Genomic DNA, 17,384 nt, shown 5'->3' on the forward strand with positions numbered 1-17,384 from the left:
AGTGACTTCCCATTTCCCCCCCTCTCCAGGCCCTGGCAACCTCTATTCTATTTTCTGTCTATAAATTTGCCTATTCTAGGGACCTCTTATAAGTGGAATCACACAATGTTTGTCCTTTTTTGTCTAGCTTATTCACTTAACATGATGTTTTTAGGGTTCATCCATGTGGTCACATGTGTCAGAATTTTATTCCTTTTGAAGGCTGAATAACATCCCATTGCATGTCTCTTCTGCATTGTGCTCAGTCATCTGCTGATGGACACTTGGGGCACTTCTACCTTTTGGCTATTGTGAACACTGCTGCTCTGAATATGGGTGTACAGATACCTGTTTGGTCCCTGCTGGGTATATGCCCAGAAGTGGAATTTCTGGATCCTATAGTAATTCTCTGGGTCATTTTTTGAGGAACCACCGTACTGTTTTCCAGAGTGGTTGCACCATTTTACATTCCTACCAGAGATACACTAAGTTTTTCCAGTTTTTCTACATACTCGTCAACACTTGTTACTTTTTTTTTTTTTTTTGATAATAACCATCCTAGTGGTGTGAAGTGGTATCTCACTGTAGTTTTGACTTAGATTTCCCTAATGACTAGTGCAGCTGAACCACAGGTTTTCATGTGCTTATCGGCCATGTGTGTGTGTTCTTTGGAGAAATGTCTACTTAAGTCCTTTGCCCATTTTTGAATTGGGTTATTGTTGTTGAATTGTAGGAGTTCTTTATATATTTTGGATATTAATCTAATCGGGTATATGGTTTGCAATATTTTCTGTTTTTCAGTCTCTCTCTCTCTCTCTCTTTTTTTTTAAGATTTTATGATAGAGACATAGCGAGAGAGGGAACACAAGCAGGGGGAGTGGGAGAGGGAGAAGCAGGCTTCCCGCGGAGCAGGGAGCCCGATGCGGGGCTTCATCCCAGGACCCGAAGACCATGACCTGAGCCGAAGGCAGACGCTTAATGACTGCGCCACCCCGGCGCCCTTGTTTTTCACTCTCTTGATAGTACCCTTTGATGCACAAAATTTTTTGATTTTCATATGCATTTTTAAGGTAAAGCAGGAGTATGAAGGAGGCTTGGGGCTGCTCTTAGACTCTGCCCACTCCTGTCCCCCACCTTCCCTAGTGCAAGTTAAACCCTCTGTGATGGTGAGGACCATTTGGTGGTCCTCTGAGAGGGGCCTTCTGGCACAGTAATGGGATGGAAACTCTGCCTCAGTTGCCTCCTGGGCTCTGTGCTGTTTTCTGTTTAACATGAAGGAGACCTAAACAGGAGCCCCAGGGGAAGGGGGGAATCAGAGGGGGGCTGGCCAGCCCGTCTGGGCAGAAAGGGGTGACTGTCCTCTCTCCTGTCCTCCCCACTGTCTACTCATGAATCCTGAACTCCCTCTGTGAACGTTGCTTCTTTGGGTCAAATATATGACTTCTTGTCTGTAATGCCATTGATGAAATTCATGCATCCAGCGGTAACTTGGATTAGAGACCTCTCAGGAGCTTCCTGATCTCATGTTTCTAGTTTTCTAAAGCAAGCATGGGAAAAATTCCCTAGCAAACAGCCTTCTTTGTTTTTGCTACATATGCCCGACTATGAGTTTTTTGTTTTCCAGCATTTTTTTTTTTTTCAGAAAAGAGGAAGTGGCATAATAGTTGGGTCCATCCAGAGTTTTTACGTTTGGGGCCACTGCATTCCTTTATTTTGAACAATTGGCTGGCTGTATGGGCTGTTTGGGGGAGATACAGTAACCCGAAACTCTCCCCGTCCGTGCTTGTTTGGATCCTTCGAGAGGGCACCTGACGCACACAAGCAAGTGAAAGAGACAGAAAATGTAATACAGATGGAGATTTAGGCAGAAAGTCTAACACCCAGATTGAGATTTATTCCCAGGGGCCCGACATCCCATTTGTGAGAACTGGTTTTGTTATAAAGGAGACCTTGATCCCTTTCAAGAGCAGAGTAGGAAGATGGAAAGAATAGCCATTGCAGGGGCACCTGGGTGGCTCGGTCGTTAAGTGTCTGCCTTCGGCTCAGGTCATGATCCCAGGGTCCTGGGATCGAGTCCCGCATCGGGCTCCCTGCTCGGCGGGGAGCCCGCTTCTCCCTCTCCCACTCCCCCTGCTTGTGTTCCCTCTCTCGCTGTGTCTCTCTCTGTCAAATAAATAAATAAAATCTTAAAAAAAAAAAAAAAAGAGTAGCCATTGCAAACTGACCCAAGCCAATCGCTCATTCACAATTTCTGTATTTCCTCAATTCCTATGTGGTGCTGTTTTACGAGCTCTGAAATCAGGATTCTTTGCCAATCAGTGATATCATCTCCTGATTATGATTGGCAGCATTTTTTCCCCTGGGACACAAAATAGTGGTGTGACTTCCAGCTGAGAGTGTCTGGAAGTGCGTTGAGATGCAGTCGTGGGCTCTATCAGTGTTTAGAGGTACCTGAGAGCGAGGGGACCCCCACACCCTCACTGCCAGGCGGCACGGTGCAGTGAGTCTCAGGCCGAGTTCCACCGCCATGCACCTGTTTTTCAGCAGGTGCAGAAGCAGGACGGCCTATTCTGTGGGCAGGAGATTCCCAACCCTCTGCTCTCTTAGGATCACTTTTGCGTAACTTTTCTGTAAGCACGTGCAAGGTTGATACAACATTTGTCTGGGGGCCTGCATCAGCTGGACTTCCTGGCTTTAGGCTCCTGAATCCTCCCTACAGGGCTCACCTGGACTCATTCAGAGGGGAGCCGCCCTGGGGCATCCGTCGCCATCCCTGCTCATGCAAGAGGAAGGGCGCCTGGGCCATCCTTATCAGCTCCCATGTCTTCTCTTCCACTCATTTCTCCAATTAAACAGCACCCATTGTGCTAATTCGCAAACTCTTTGGTGTGGATCAGAAATAACCCCAGCTGAACCACAGGTGTGGCCTCTGGAGTGTGAGTTTATGGTTAGTCTTTCAAATGCTAATTCACCACCACCCCAGGGTTATGGGTTAGACCTAACAATTTCATATCACACTGTCTCAAGTGTTTGAAAGCAAATCATGGGGAGTATAATAATAGCAAATGAATACTTCTGACTCAGGATACATCTTGTAGCAGCAGCTTAATTAAACACAGCTTCTCTAAAGTATAGACTTCGGGGACTCCTGGGTGGCTCAATCGGTTAAGGGTCCTGACTCTTGATATCTTGATTTAGGCTTTGATCATGATCTTAGGTCGTGATCTCAGGGTTGTGAGATGGAGCCCCACATGGGGCTCTGCACTGGGCCTGGAGCTGGCTTGAGATTCTCTCTCTCCCTCTCCTCTGCCCCCCCCCCCCACCACATGTTCTCTCTCTCAAAAAAACACAGACTTCAAATAACTTATATATGGAAATGAGAATATTTTTTACTTAAACTATATTAGTAATTCCAAAACGTGGCCATAGTTATGAAGATACTGTTATCGAAGATGCATGTGAAGATTTTGAATACGCTAACTTCTGTGAGATGTGAGTGGAAAAAGCAGTATTTTAAAATTAGTATGTTGGATATAGGAAGGGATTCTAATATGTCTAGCCACGTTAGTAAGTTAATGTTAGAGATTGTGTACTAGTTCATTTGCATCCCTAGAAGTTACACATTTTTTGGACCCTCTCATTGGGAAGATAGGCCATCAACTTCTATTCAGCAACCTTATATGTAGACCTATTTGGGAGGTTACAAGTTTTGCCGGCCAAGTCCACAAGGTCTGGGATCCACAGTGTATAGCATGAAATTTCTGAGGGGAGGGACCTCCAGGAATGTGGATGGAGCGCTAGCCTGAGAGGGATGAGGTGGTTAGGTGCAAATTTCACCTTGTATTAATTTTGTTTGGTCTGAAATCTGAGAAATCTGAGAGGACTAGCCGGAAATTTGATGGTGATTTTGTTGTGATAATTTGGCCTTTTTTTTTTTTTAAGTGTTTTTTAGGGCTATTTCAGGAGAACTTGGCAGGTCTTGGAGAGTATGTTATAGCACATTTTCCCCTTTCTAGCTATTTTAAAACATATTTTTAAGCTGTGGAGCCCTCATTTAAATGAAATCTCAACATGGAATGCCAATATACCAATGAAATATTGGCAAAGCTTCACATTGTGTCTCTAATGGGAACTGTCCAAAGCCTTTTTGTTTTATTCACTCTTGTTTCTAGGCCTCTGTAGACAGAGAGAGCAAACCAAGCTGCTGTTTGAAATACTGGAAATTACACTCTGGTTTTTATAGTGTTGGTGAAATTAAGAGCTTGGCGTGTGATGGGAAGTAAAAAGACTGGTGAGTTCATTTGACGTTCAATTTTATTTGCCGTGATTAAGAAGGGATACGACATATGAGTCATCTGCCACTCTTTCTGACTTTCCACGACCATCCAGGGATGTTTCACGATTTCGACAGACAGAAAGCTTTACGTTTCAGATGCAGCCTAACAATGGTTTAATGCAGAGTTCTTACCTCCTTGGCAGAAAGACACGACACAAGAAATCTCCCGCTTTAAAAAAGCCAAGGTCAAGTCTTACCTGAGAGTTTGTCTCAACCTGATTAACAGATAAGGAGGGCCATCCTTTAGCCTTTGGGTTATAAACAGAGTAAACACTCTGCGTTGTCCATCTTCTTTCAGTAGCAAAGGGAAAGTAAGACCTAGTGCTCTGTGCTCTTCATAACCTTTATTCAAAGTCCATTTTCTTTTGAAAAGGAAACTTATGAAACCAGAAATCAAATCCAATTCTACTAGCCACTAGCTATGTGATCTCGGGCAAGCCCTATAGCTTTCCACGCTTCCATTTTCCTGCCTGTAAAATAGAAAATGAATTTTCCTCTCTGAAAATTCATAATAATAGCAAGTGTTTGTTGGACCCTTACTTTATGGCAGGCCCTTCAGGTGGGTTCTGTCTTTTAATCATAACGACATCCCCATGAAGAAAGTACTACTGTTATTTCCACGTTACCCTTAGGGAAACTGAGGCACGGGTGTTAACGTTCCTTGCCCAGGGTCGCACAGGAACTGATGAACCAGTCTTTGAATGACAGTGGCTGGAATCCAGCACCCAGGCCCTTCCCCGCCCTGCCTTGCCTCCTGAGATGGCCACAGTGGGGGTGAATGAGATGGGCTGGGGGGCAAGGTGACCAGTACAGGCTTGGTGCAGTGTGAGTGAGAGTTTCCCTCCTTCTCAGGGTGACTTGTGCTGGCTAGTTGGGTGTCTCCTCTCTTTCTTTATACATTTCTTGGGGACAGTGACTGTCTTATTCATCTTGTTTCCCCGTGCAGTGAAAGAAGAGAATGGTATGGAGGATGCCTACTTCCCTCCATTCTTTGTGTCACAAACCGATACAATTTTTAAAAGATTTATTTATTTATTTTAGAGAGAGAGAGCAAGCGAGCAAGCATGAACGGGGGAGGAGCAGAGGGAGAGGGAGAGAGAGAATCCTCGAGCAGACGCCCCGCTGAACATGGAGCCTGATGTGGGGCTCAATCCCAGGACCCTGAGCTCATGACCTGAGCCGAAACCAAGAGCCAGCCGCTTAACCGACTGCGCCACCCAGGCGCCCCAAACCCATACAATTTTTATATCTGTTAAATTCTCACCTTGTCCTTCAAGCTGTAGCAACCCACAGAGAATCCTTAACTACTCAGCCTTACCACTACTTGTCACATGATAAACATGCAGCAAACAGTGGCTGAATGAAGAAATGGGTGACTCATATGCTATTGTCATTACCCTTTATGTTTGCAGTTTACTCTGGTCATCCTATTGGGATGGTGTGTGCTGGGCAAGTAGGGGACCATTTCTTTTCCTTGCCTTGCCCATGACATTGAGGCTACTCGAGGAAGAACCAGAGGACCAAGGTGGGCAGGTCTCTGGAGACCAGCCTTGGTCCCGTTATTGTTGGAGGATTTCCTGGTGTGCCTGAGGTCCCCCCAGTACCGGACCTCCACCTTGTGGCCTGCCACTGGGTGAATTCGTGGTGCTTCGGAGAGTGTTGGGAGTCTTGGTAATTAGGACTGTAAAACCGAGAGAACCAAGGTGTGCTGTGGCCCACTCACGTCGATGTTGTTTGCAAAGTATTAACTTTTATTTTCTTTAACCTAAGTAAAATATGCTTTCAAAATTATTTTCTTAAAAATGTATTTTCTGCATTATTCTGTAACTTGGATCGGAAATTTTACACAAGTTTTTATGGTGGTAAAATATGCACAATGTAAAATTGACTATTTTAACCATTTTTAAGCGTATCATTCGGTGACATCATGGTCAGAATGTTGTGCAACCATCACCACCCCTGTTTCCAGAACTTTTTATCATCCCAGACGGAAACTCAGTACCCATTACACAACAACGCCCCATTCTTCCGCCAACCCAGCCTCTAATCCCCTTTTTGTCCGTGTGAATTTGCCTAGTCTCGGTACCTCGTATAAGTGGGATCATCGAACATGCGTCCTTTTGTGACTGGCTTGTTTCCCTTAGCATAATGTTTTCAAGTTTCATTGATGTTGAAGCACAGATCAACAATATCATTCCTTTTTAAGACTGAATAATATTCCATCGTCTGCATAGACCGTATTTTGTTTTTTTGTCTGCTGGTGGCCACTTGGGTTGTTTCCGCATTTGGACTATTGTGAATAATACATCAGTGGTTTTAAGAAAGAAGCAAATTTATGGCAGTGAAACACAAATACATTGTGTTTGCTACAGAGTTCCAGATACTAACACATAAAACATAAGGAACTATAATAAGCATCAAAGTATAAACAAACCACAAAAAACAAAACACACTGTAAGTTCAGAGGATGAGCAACCATTGCTTTAATGAATGGTGTTAAACAAGCATTTCGCTGAAGGCCCAGCATGAGCCACGCATACACCCTGAGTTTCCGGCCATCCCAGGAGGTTCCTTTCCAAGCACCTGAGCAGGTAGCTTTGCTTGCAGGCAGAGGCGGCGGTTGGTGTCACACGAGAAGTACAGGCAAGGTCTCTGGACCTTCAGAGGCAGGGAATTCCTCGGGGGGGGGGGGGGAAGGGAGGCTCTAAGGAGGTGGCAGATCTTGGCCCAGTGGTGATGGGAGCAGGGGAGGCATTAACCAGGGTAAATTCCTAGCACTGCTCTTTCTCAGCTAAACCCAGCTGGCAAGTTTCTGTTTCTTAGGCGTGTCCTGAGGGCTTCGGGTCCCTCTAGCTCACATTACTCACAGCTGTTAAGCAGTCTTAATCCTGCATTTAAACAGCCTTGTTACTCGGAGTTGCTGTGTCTCCAACAAGTGCCTCGGATTTACTTGTCTGGTTCGTGTGTGTGTCTCAGGGCAACAATGCCCGTCGGCCTTCTGGAAGAGCTGCTTTTCTTTGGGTGATCGGGGGCATGGCCCTTGTCCTCCTCTGCCCACTGAGTGGACACAGACTTGGGATCACACGGTCTGCCCACGATGCAGCCAAGAGCCAGCCACTCCTGCTCTCCCCTAGCCACACAACCTTAGAGAAGTCATTCTGCCCCTCTGGCCCTGATGTCCGACATGAGGGGACCCGGTGGCCTCCGTGGCCCTTCTGGCTCTCCAACTTTATGATCACCCATATCATGAGTGAATGACCCCCCTCCAGCACTCTTGGAATAAATGACTCAGTGCTCTGATAGTTCTGTTGCTGTTTTTAAGGAAGCCTGATTATTTTGCCATCACAAGCAAGTGTTTGTTCCGTGGTTAAACAATCTGACAGTCTTGATCCAGCTGGAGTTGGGCTGAGGCTGACTGGATTTCTTCACGCCGTCCTCTTTCAGGGAAGTAGCCCGGGTACCGACTGGCCACAGGCACCCTGGGCATTGTCAGGACTCTGAGCCGGTGACGGGGAGCTGCGGTCCACCACCGGCCTTCCCCCCCCAACCCAGCTTCAAGATGCTGAGCCTGAAGCTGCCCCGGCTGTTTAGCATCGACCAGATGCCCCAGGTATGTGCTGTGGGTCCGGTGGTTGAGTTCGGGCAGTGACGAGGGCGCTGTGTGGTCTCTGCCCCGGGTGGGGAGCGGGGGGTGCCGGCTTTGTCTTCAGCCAGCACCCCCGTCTCCCCCACCTACACTGAACCTGGAAATGGGCGGGATCCTGAGACTGTTGACGTTGTAACCCTTCCCTGTGACGTCTGTATTTCATCCCGAAGCAAAGTCTTTCTTGAGACTCCACATTCGAGCTGAAGACATGTAGCCAGTGGCGTCCTGCTGGGTAGACGTTTCCTTTGGGCCCCTCCCTGGGGTGCTGGAAAGCAGGCCAGGGCTCAAGTCGCCTCGGGTGTGTGGCTTTGCCCTTGTCCGTATCACTTGCAGGAGTGAGGAGGAGGGTGGTCTCGTGGGCCTCAGCCCTGGCCCCATCGTGGACTCCTGGGCCCCGGAGCTCACAGGCGGCCACTCCAAGACACCTGGTAGGCCTTGACAATCCGCATCTGTAAGCGGCCTGAGGTGAGGCCCCTCTGCCGGCGCACCCCCCTTCCCTGGCAGAGCAAACGTCACTTCTTACACTCTCTTGTTGCTGCGTCACATTCCCTTCCTTTTTGACTGAAGACGAGCCAGGGTGGGAAGTTTCATCTGGAGGATGTCACAGACTGAAGGGAGACCCTTCCACGCTGCTGACTGCCAAGCACTTCCGACTTCCCTCAGAAGCCTAAGTCCTGGGCGTGCTCAGCCCCGCGCACAGAGATGAGGAGCGGGCAGCCTGCCAGGCTCTGTCCAAAAGCCTGTGCGGCTGGGTGGCTGCAGCTAGGTGGCACTGGGGGGTGATGGGACATGGGGCAGAGCAGTCTGGTGGGAAGAGGCGAGGGACACAGTAGGTGACAGACAAATTAAAAATGAGGCTGGCCTCACAGAACGCCTCCTGTGTGTTCCCAGGGCCGTGCCTCCTCCTGGTGCGGTTCTCCACTGGCTTCTACCCACAGACCACCAGTGGCTGCGATTAGTGGGAGCACGGGTGATTCTTTGATTCATCCACTCACGAAATTTTTCTTGACGCCCTGCCATGTGCAAGGTGTCACTCCGTACCGGACTCTGAATAATCCCATACAAATCCTGCCCCTAAGGATTGTAAAATATGGACTCCCGCTTCTGTTGCCAAATGGGTGAGGGTGTGTCCTGAAAGACCCAGAGGAGGGACCGGTTACTTCCATCATGGGGGAGGAAGGGCTCAGGGCGATCTTTAAGATGGCTTGAGGGTGGGTCGGAGGTGGGAGGTGGGCCGACCAGAACAGGTGGCAGGACGGGTGTGGACAAAGGCCTGGGGACAGGGAAGCAGCGAGCAGGCGTGGGGACTCTTGGAAGAGGGGTCATGGGTGCTGCTGAGATGTCTCCCTGGGTGTTTTGGGCAAGCTCGCATTCAGAGCATGTGCCCAGGAAAGACGTGAAGGGGGAAGTGAAGGTCTCAATGGCTACTTTGTGGGCTTCTGAAGTGTGGGGATCCTGAAGACGAGGGCCAGAAAACCCTGGAGGGCTAAAGAGGAACGTGTCTCCTCTGTCCAGGTTTTCACAGAGGTTGGAGGTGACAGTGTCTTTTTTGGTAAAATGGCGCTAGTCAGGTGGAGAACCAACATCGCGCCTCACATCCACTGTTTGCTTCGAAACCTTCCTTGGGCACCTACATCCACTACCGGGCTTTGGGGCCCCATGCTCAAGGTTCGTGAGGCCGTGGAGCGAACAGTGGCTCTGCCTGCCTGGAGGGTACTTTTATTTGAAGATTTGCTGGGGGAGCGGGACAGAAATGTTTGTTGTTAAAACAGGTGCAAGCATATTGAGAAAAATGCATACGTAATTTGCATGAATATTTAGAATAGACCTCCTACAAATGCTAAGCTTATTTTTGGTGGGCTCTTTGGGTTCTGATCCCCAGTCTGTGGAGTGACCTTGGGCAAGATACTTAATTTCCCTACCTCAGTTTCTGCACCTGTAAAATGGGGTGATGGGAATATCTGCTTCCTGGGGTTACGGTTATGAGATGGCCCGTGTGAAGTGCCCGGCACATGGGGTCAAGTCAGTAATGTCGGCTGCAGTTACCATCATCAGGTCTTCGTACAGGGACCCTGGATAGCCTCTCCTTTAGCATATTAATGAGCTGTGTGGACTGGGCCACTTCCCCACCCTCTCTGAGCCTCAGTTTCCTGATCTGTAAAGTGGAGATAATATCTGTTAATTTAGTCTCACAGGGCTATTGTGAGGGTCCAAGAAAAATGAAATAGAACAGTGGGATTATTATGAAAGAACGGAAGCATAGCCAGATGGTGTGGTGTTGGGTAGGAGGGCTTGGGCCCTAAGGACCCAGGAGCCAACTCAATAGGCAAATGGTTTCTCCAGCTCAGGGTTTCTCAAAGTGGGTGCTTGGATCCCCGCCATCAGAATCATCAGGAGCTTATTAAAATACAATATGAATGGGTACCTGGGTGGCTCCCGTTGGTTAAGCATCTGCCTTTGGCTTGATCATGACCTTGGGGTTCTGGGATCGAGCCCCACGTCGGGCTCCCTGCCAAGCAGGGAGTCTGTCTGCCTGTCCCTCTCCCTCTGCCCCTCTCCCCTGCTTATGCTCTTGCTCACATGTGCTCTCTCTCTCATGAATAAGATCTTTAAAAAAAATACAATATGAAGCATGATTGCAGGCATCTTTATATTGTTCTTGATTTTAACGAAAAGGAATGCTTTCAGGGGTGCCTGGGTGGCTCAGTCGTTAAGCATCTGCCTTCGGCTCAGGTCGTGATCCCAGGGTCCTGGGATTGAGCCCCGCATCGGGCTCCCTGCTCAGTGGGAAGCCTGCTTCTCCCTCTCCCACTCCCCCTGCTTGTGTTCCCTCTCTCGCTTGTCTCTCTGTCAAATAAATAAATAAAATCTTTAAAAAAAAAAAAAGGAATGCTTTCACCATTTCATCATTTAAAATAATGTAGCTCTATGTGTGTCTGTGTGTGTGTATGTAAATAACTTTTATCGAGTCAAGGATATTCCTTTCTACCCCTTGTTTTCTAGGATTTTTTCCCTTTAATTAGGAATGAAATTTACAGAACCCTTTTTTTCCCTATCAATGCATCTTTTGAGATGGTCGTGTATGATTTGTTTAAGTTATTAGCGTGGTGAATTACACCGACCAGTTTAGTAATGTTTAAGTCAACCTTGCATTTAAATAAAACTTGGTCATGATGTAATATCTTTTTAATGTATTGCTGGAATCAGCTAGTGTTTTGTTTAGGAACTTTTTTTTTTTTTACTTGAGAAAGAGAGAGAGAGCACAAGCAGGGGGAGAGGGAGAGGGAGAGGGAGAATCAGTTTCCCTGCTGAGCAAGGAGCCCATGCGGGGCTTGATCCCAGGGGCTTGATCCCCGGAACCTGAGATCATGACCTGAGCCAAAGGCAGATGCTTAACCGACTGAGCCACCCACGTGCTCCTGTTCAGGAGCCTTAATTCTAATGAGTTGACTTGTAATGTTTCCTTCGGATACTGCCATTGTCTAGATTTGGGTTATGATTGTGCCAACCACAATGAGTTGGAGAGCCTTTCTTATTTGTTCTATGGAAAACTTCGTATAATATTAGATTTCTGTGTTCCTGAGTGGGTCATAGAAGGTACCTGCATGATTGTCCCGCAGGGCCACCACCTTGCGCCCCTCCCACCCAGGGGAGCACCGTTACCTGCTAATCTACATGTATGGCAGCCTGTGGAGTGGTGGATGGAATGACTCATCTTGCAGCTGAATTTTCTGTGTGGGAAGTTGTTTTTTTTTTTTTTTTATAACAGCTTTGTTGAGATATAATTCACATACCATAAAATTCATCCTTTAAAAGTACGCAGCCCCGGGGGTTTTAGTATGGTGACATACACAAAGTCTGTTGCACAAACTCTCACCATGGTCAATTTTAGAACAGTTTCATTACCCTAGAAAGAAACTCTGTACCCATTAGCAGTCATTTCCTACTTGCCATGGCAACCACTGATTTACTTTCTGTCTCTGTGGATTTGCCTCCTCTCCGTAATTCATATAAACGTGATTGTATAATAGGTGGCCTTTTGCAAATGCCTTCTTTCACTGAGCATAAATGTTTTCAAGGTTCATTCATGCTGTACCATGTATTAGTACTTCATTTGTTTTGTGGCTACATAATATTCCATCGTATGGATGTACCGCTGTTTGTTTATTCATTCATTAGTTGATGGACCCTTGAGTTTCTGTTTTTTTGGCTGTTACAAATAATGCTTCTATGAACATTTGAGTATACGTTTTTGTATGAACATGTTTTCAGTTCTCTTAAGTACACGCCTAGGAGTGGAATGTTGGATCATGTGGTAACTCTATGCTGAACTATTTTTTTTATTGCAGTATAATACATTTTACATAAAATTTACCATCTTACCCAATTTTAAGTGCACAGTTCAATGGTATTAAATATATTCACATTGTTGTGCAGCGAGCACCATCATATATCTCCATAATTCTTTTTATCTTGTAAAACTGAAACTCTATACCCATTAAACAATAACTCCCCATTTCCCCCTCCCCTTAGCTTCTGAAAACCGTCCTTCTACTTTCTGTCTTTATGATTTTGACTATTCTGGTACCTTCTATAAATGGAATCATACAGTGTTTGTCTTTTTGTGACTGGTTTATTAATTTCACTTAGCGTAATGTCCTTAAGGTTCATCCATGTTGTACATGTCAGAATTTCCTTCATTTTTATGGCTGGATAATATTCTTGTATGTATCTACCAGATTTTGCTTACTCATTCCCTCATCAATAGATACTGGATTACTTCTGTGTTTTAGCTGTTGTGAATAATGCTGCTATGAACATAGGTGTACAGATATTTCTTTGAGATCTTGCTTTCAGTTCTTTTGGGTATATAACCAAAAGTGGAATTGCTGGATCATTTGGTAATTCTATTTGTAATTTTTTGAGGAACCACCATACTGTTTTCCACAGTGGCTGTGCCATTTTATGTTCCCATCAACAGCTCACAAGGGTTCCAGTTTCTCAACATCCTTGTCAACACATGTTTTCTGGTTTTGTTTGTTTGTTTGTTTTTTAACAGTAGTCATCCCACTGTGTAGGATGTATTTTTGATTTGCATTTCCCTAACGATTAGTGAGGTTGAACATCTTTTCTTGTGCTTATTGTCTGTTCGTGTATCTTCTTTGGAGAAATACCTGTTCAAGACTTTTCCTCATTTTTAAATTGAGTCATTTGTCTTTTTGTTGTTGAATCATAAGTGTTCTTTACATATTCTGGATATAATTCCCTTATCAGATATATGACTTGCAAATATTTTCTCCCATTCTGTGCACCGTCTTTTCACTTTACTGATGGTATCCTTTGAAGCACAAAAGTGTTAAATTTTGCTATTATCTATTTTTTTATTATTTTCTTTTTTTATTTATTTTTATTTATTTTTTTAAAGATTTTTATTTATTTATTTGACAGAGAGATAGAGAGCAAGCACAAGTAGGCAGAGTGGCAGGCAGAGGGAGAGGAAGAAGCAGGCTCTCCGCTGAGCAGGGAGCCAGGACCCTGGGATCACGACCTGAGCCGAAGGCAGCCGCTTAACCGACTGAGCCACCCAGGCGCCCCTATTTTTTTTATTATTTTCTTGCTTGTGATTTTGGTGTCCTATCTAAGAATCCTTTGGCTAATTTGAGGTCATGAAGATTTAGTTCTATATTTTCTTCTAAGAGTTTTATCTCTTACATTTAGGTCTGTGATCCATGTTTGAGTTAATTATTGTATGTGGCGTGGGATAGGAGTCCAACTTTCTTCTTTTTATGTATATATATGTTGGTATCAAGTAGTTCCAGCATCATTTTTTGGTAAGACTATTCCTTCTTCAATAAATTGTCTTGGCCCTTTTATTGAAAGTCAATTGAGTATAAATGTGAGGGTTTACTTCTGGACTCTAACTTCTGTTCTGTTGATTTGTCTGTTCTTATGCCAATACCACCCCGTCTTCGTTACTGTAGCTTTGTAGTAAGACTTGAGAAATGTGGATCTTTCAACTTTGTTTTTCCTTTTCCAGATTGTTTGACTGTTCAGGGTCTCTTGCATTTCCATATGAATTTAAGGATCAGCATGTCAATTTCTGCAAAATAAATGAACAAAAAGGCAGCTGGGATTTATTTTAGGGATTGCATTGAATCTGTTGATCAGTTTGGGGAGCATTACCATCTTAACAATAGTAAGTCTTTTAATCTGTGAACATGGGATGTCTTTGCATTTATTTAGGTCTTTAATTTCTTTCAGTGATATTTTGTAGTTTTCAGTGCACAGCTCTCATACCATTAAAAGAGTTTTTGAAATTTATTCCTAAGCATTGTATTGTTTTTGATGTTGCTGTACATGGAATTATTCCCTTCAATTCATTTTCAGATTGTTCATTGCTAGTATATAAAAATAAACCTAAGTTTTGGGTATATTGATCCTACATTCTGCAACCTTGCTGAACTCATTTATTAGTTCTAATAGTTTTCTAGTGGATCCTTTAGGATTTCCTATATGTGAGATTATATCACCTGAAAATATAGTTTTGCATCTTGCTTTCCTATCTAGATGCCTTTTCTTTCTTTTCCTTGTCCAGTTGACCTAGCTGGAACCTCCACTCTGATATGGCATGGAAGTGGCGAGAGCAGACGTCCAGATCTTGTTCCTGATCTTAGGGGGAAAGCATTCCATTTTCCAGCACTAGGTGTGTTAGCTGTGAGTTTCTCATAGGTGGCCTTTACTAGGTTGAAGAAGTTTAAAAAAATTTTTCTTTTAAGATTTTATTAATTTATTGAGAGAGAGAGAGTGGGGAGAGGGGCAGAGGGGAAGGGGGGAAGGGAAAGGGAAAGAGAAAATCTCAAGCAGACGTCAGGCAGACTCCTCCCTGAGCGCAGAGCCCGTCATGGGGCTCAAGGAGAGGCTCAAGGCAGGGCTCCACGGGGAGGGGTGGGGGGTGCTGCACACGGGGCTTGACCTCACACACTGAGATCATGACCTGAGCTGAAACCAAGAGTCTGAGGCTTAATGGACTGAGCCACCCAGGTGCCTCTGGGTTGAAGGAGTTTTATTCCTATTTTGTCAAGTGTCTTTGTATCATGAAAGAGTATTAGATCTTGTGAAATGCTTTTTCTGTGTCTATTGACATAATCATGTGGTTTTGCTTTTTTCTCCTCTTAATCTTGCCAGTTTGTCTTTTTTTTTTTTTAATATTTGAAAAGAGGTGGATTTGTGGCTCAGTGGAGCCTCTCTGTTATGTATTTTATATCTCTAGTGTCTGTTATTTTTTATTATTTTATTTCTGCTTTGGGTTCCTTTTGCTGTTTCTTCTCTAACTTCTTAAGTTAATTATACTCTGCCTTCTAATGTCAGCAACTGAGTACATATATTTCCCTCAAGTACTGCTTTAACTGCAGACCACATGTGCTTTTTGAATTCGTTTCTAATTTCCATTTTGATTTCTTATGTAACTTAAAATTGCTTAGAAGTGTGTGTGTATTTTTTTAATTCCCCCAAAGTCTGGAGTTTTGTTATTGATTTAAATTAATTGATTGCAGCCTGAGAGTGTCTTCTGTATAATTCCCATCCTTGAAATTTGTTCAGACTAGCTTTATGGTTTAACACCTGATCAGTTTTCATAAATCTTCTAAGTGTGCCTGAAAATAATGTATAATCTTCAATTGTTGGGGGCAGTATTGCATATATGTCCTGTAAGGTCAAAAATTTATTATTACTAATTTTATTCTGTCTGATCTATCCAGCATTGAGATATGTTAAAATCTTCCACCATGATGGCAGATTTGTGAATTACTCCTTGTACATAAGTCAGTTTTTGCTTTATATATTTTGAGCCTGTGTTTTTTAGGTACATCCGAATTTATGCAATATCTTCCTAGTGCAGTAAATTTCTTAATATTTTATAGTGATTCTCTTGCTAAGTAGTAATGCTTTCTATCTTAGAATCTGTCCCACAGTCATATAGCAACTCCAGCTTTGTTGTTTTTGTTATTTTTCTGGTTTATTTCCTTCCTTCCTTTGACTTTTAATGCCTCCCTTTCCTTATATTTTAACTGTAGCTCATGTAAATGGCACACCGTTGGGTTTTATCTAGTTTGACAGTATTTGTCATTTAACTGGACAGTTTAGTCTGTTTATATTTATAAAGATTATTAATATATTTACATTTATTTTGATCATCTTATGTGGTTTCTATTTGTTATTTTCTCTGTTGAGTTGTCCTTTCCTTTCTTGTTTTCTTTGGATTGAGTTTTACATCCTTATTTCTTTTTGCCTTTTAACATTTGATTTTCTCCTCCACTTGTTCTATAGTTAATATCTAGAAACATGCTCTATATTAGCTTGGTGGCTACTCCAGCATCATAACATGAAAAATTATACTAGGCAGGAAGGGCAAGGCCTCTGCTGACCACACAGAATGTTCTAGAATGGGGTTTGTCCTTCAGACTTACCCCAAATGAGAAAAGGAAGCCAGGACTTCATATCCACCATCAGTGGATGTGTGTGCTGCTGCTGGGCAGGGAGTATAACGTGGTCAGTGTAGTGGCCTTTGCCAAAAGAAGTTCCCATAGAGGGATGGGTGGCTCAGTTCTGAAGGAGGGCAGTGTTCCCTGCTGAGTGCATCATGATATCTACTACAAGAAGACACCCTGCTTTAACTGACCTGATCTAGATGTCACATTAAGTAGAAATAGTCACATGGCCCCAACCCTAACTGCAGAAAAGGCTGAGAAACGTAGGAAAGCAAATGGGATATTTGGTGAACCCCAACTGTCCCTGCCACACCTAACTTCTTGGATCTGAGGACTGGCAACGTTCAAAAATTTCTAGAAGCCTAAGTTTGTCTTCAAATATCACAACGAAACCATTGTATTTTTCTCTTTTTGGAGAAATATTCTCTAATTTGGTTTTTCTTTCCTTTTTTTTAAGATTTTATTTATGAGAGAGAGAGAGAGAGAGTGAGCAAACATGGGTGGGGGGGAGGGGTAGAGGGAGAGGGAAAAGCAAGCTCTCCGCTGAGCAAGGAACCCAATGCAAAGCTCGATCCCGGGACCTGGGGATTGTGACCTGAGCCGAAGGCAGATGCTTAACCAACTGAGCCACCCAGGCGCTGTTTGTTTTTCATATCTACCTCTTAATCTCCCTGAACTGCTTTCTTTGAATCTGCTTTCAGTTCACTAATTTTCTCTTCAGTGAGATCTGTCTGCTATTTATCCCTTCAATGACTTTTTATTTCAGTGTTTAACTTCCAAGTTATATTAGATTCTTTTTAAGTCTATTTTCATTAATATTTTTAAGCTATTTCTTTAAACATATTGAACATACTGATTTTATATTTCAGCATCTATTCCTTGAGCTTTCTTTCTGCCATCGATGGTTTTTGCTGTTTCTGAGGCCTGGTGCTGGTTG

The 17,384-nt window shown here is 44.1% G+C and overlaps 1 protein-coding gene across 1 annotated transcript in view; it reads left to right on the forward strand.

The window, feature by feature from the left end:
* The window catches only part of PAQR5 (progestin and adipoQ receptor family member 5), a 75,904-nt gene that overhangs the window by 26,361 nt on the left and 32,159 nt on the right, over nt 1–17,384 (forward strand). Inside the window, exon 2 of the mRNA XM_027570641.2 lies at nt 7,760–7,925. Within this exon, the coding sequence (XP_027426442.1) occupies nt 7,875–7,925 (51 nt within the window). The 5' untranslated portion in view covers nt 7,760–7,874. The remainder of the gene's footprint in view (nt 1–7,759; nt 7,926–17,384) is intronic.

The sequence above is a fragment of the Zalophus californianus genome, chromosome 6 (genome assembly GCF_009762305.2).
Source record: "Zalophus californianus isolate mZalCal1 chromosome 6, mZalCal1.pri.v2, whole genome shotgun sequence".
In the NCBI taxonomy this organism is placed as follows: Eukaryota; Metazoa; Chordata; class Mammalia; order Carnivora; family Otariidae; genus Zalophus; species Zalophus californianus.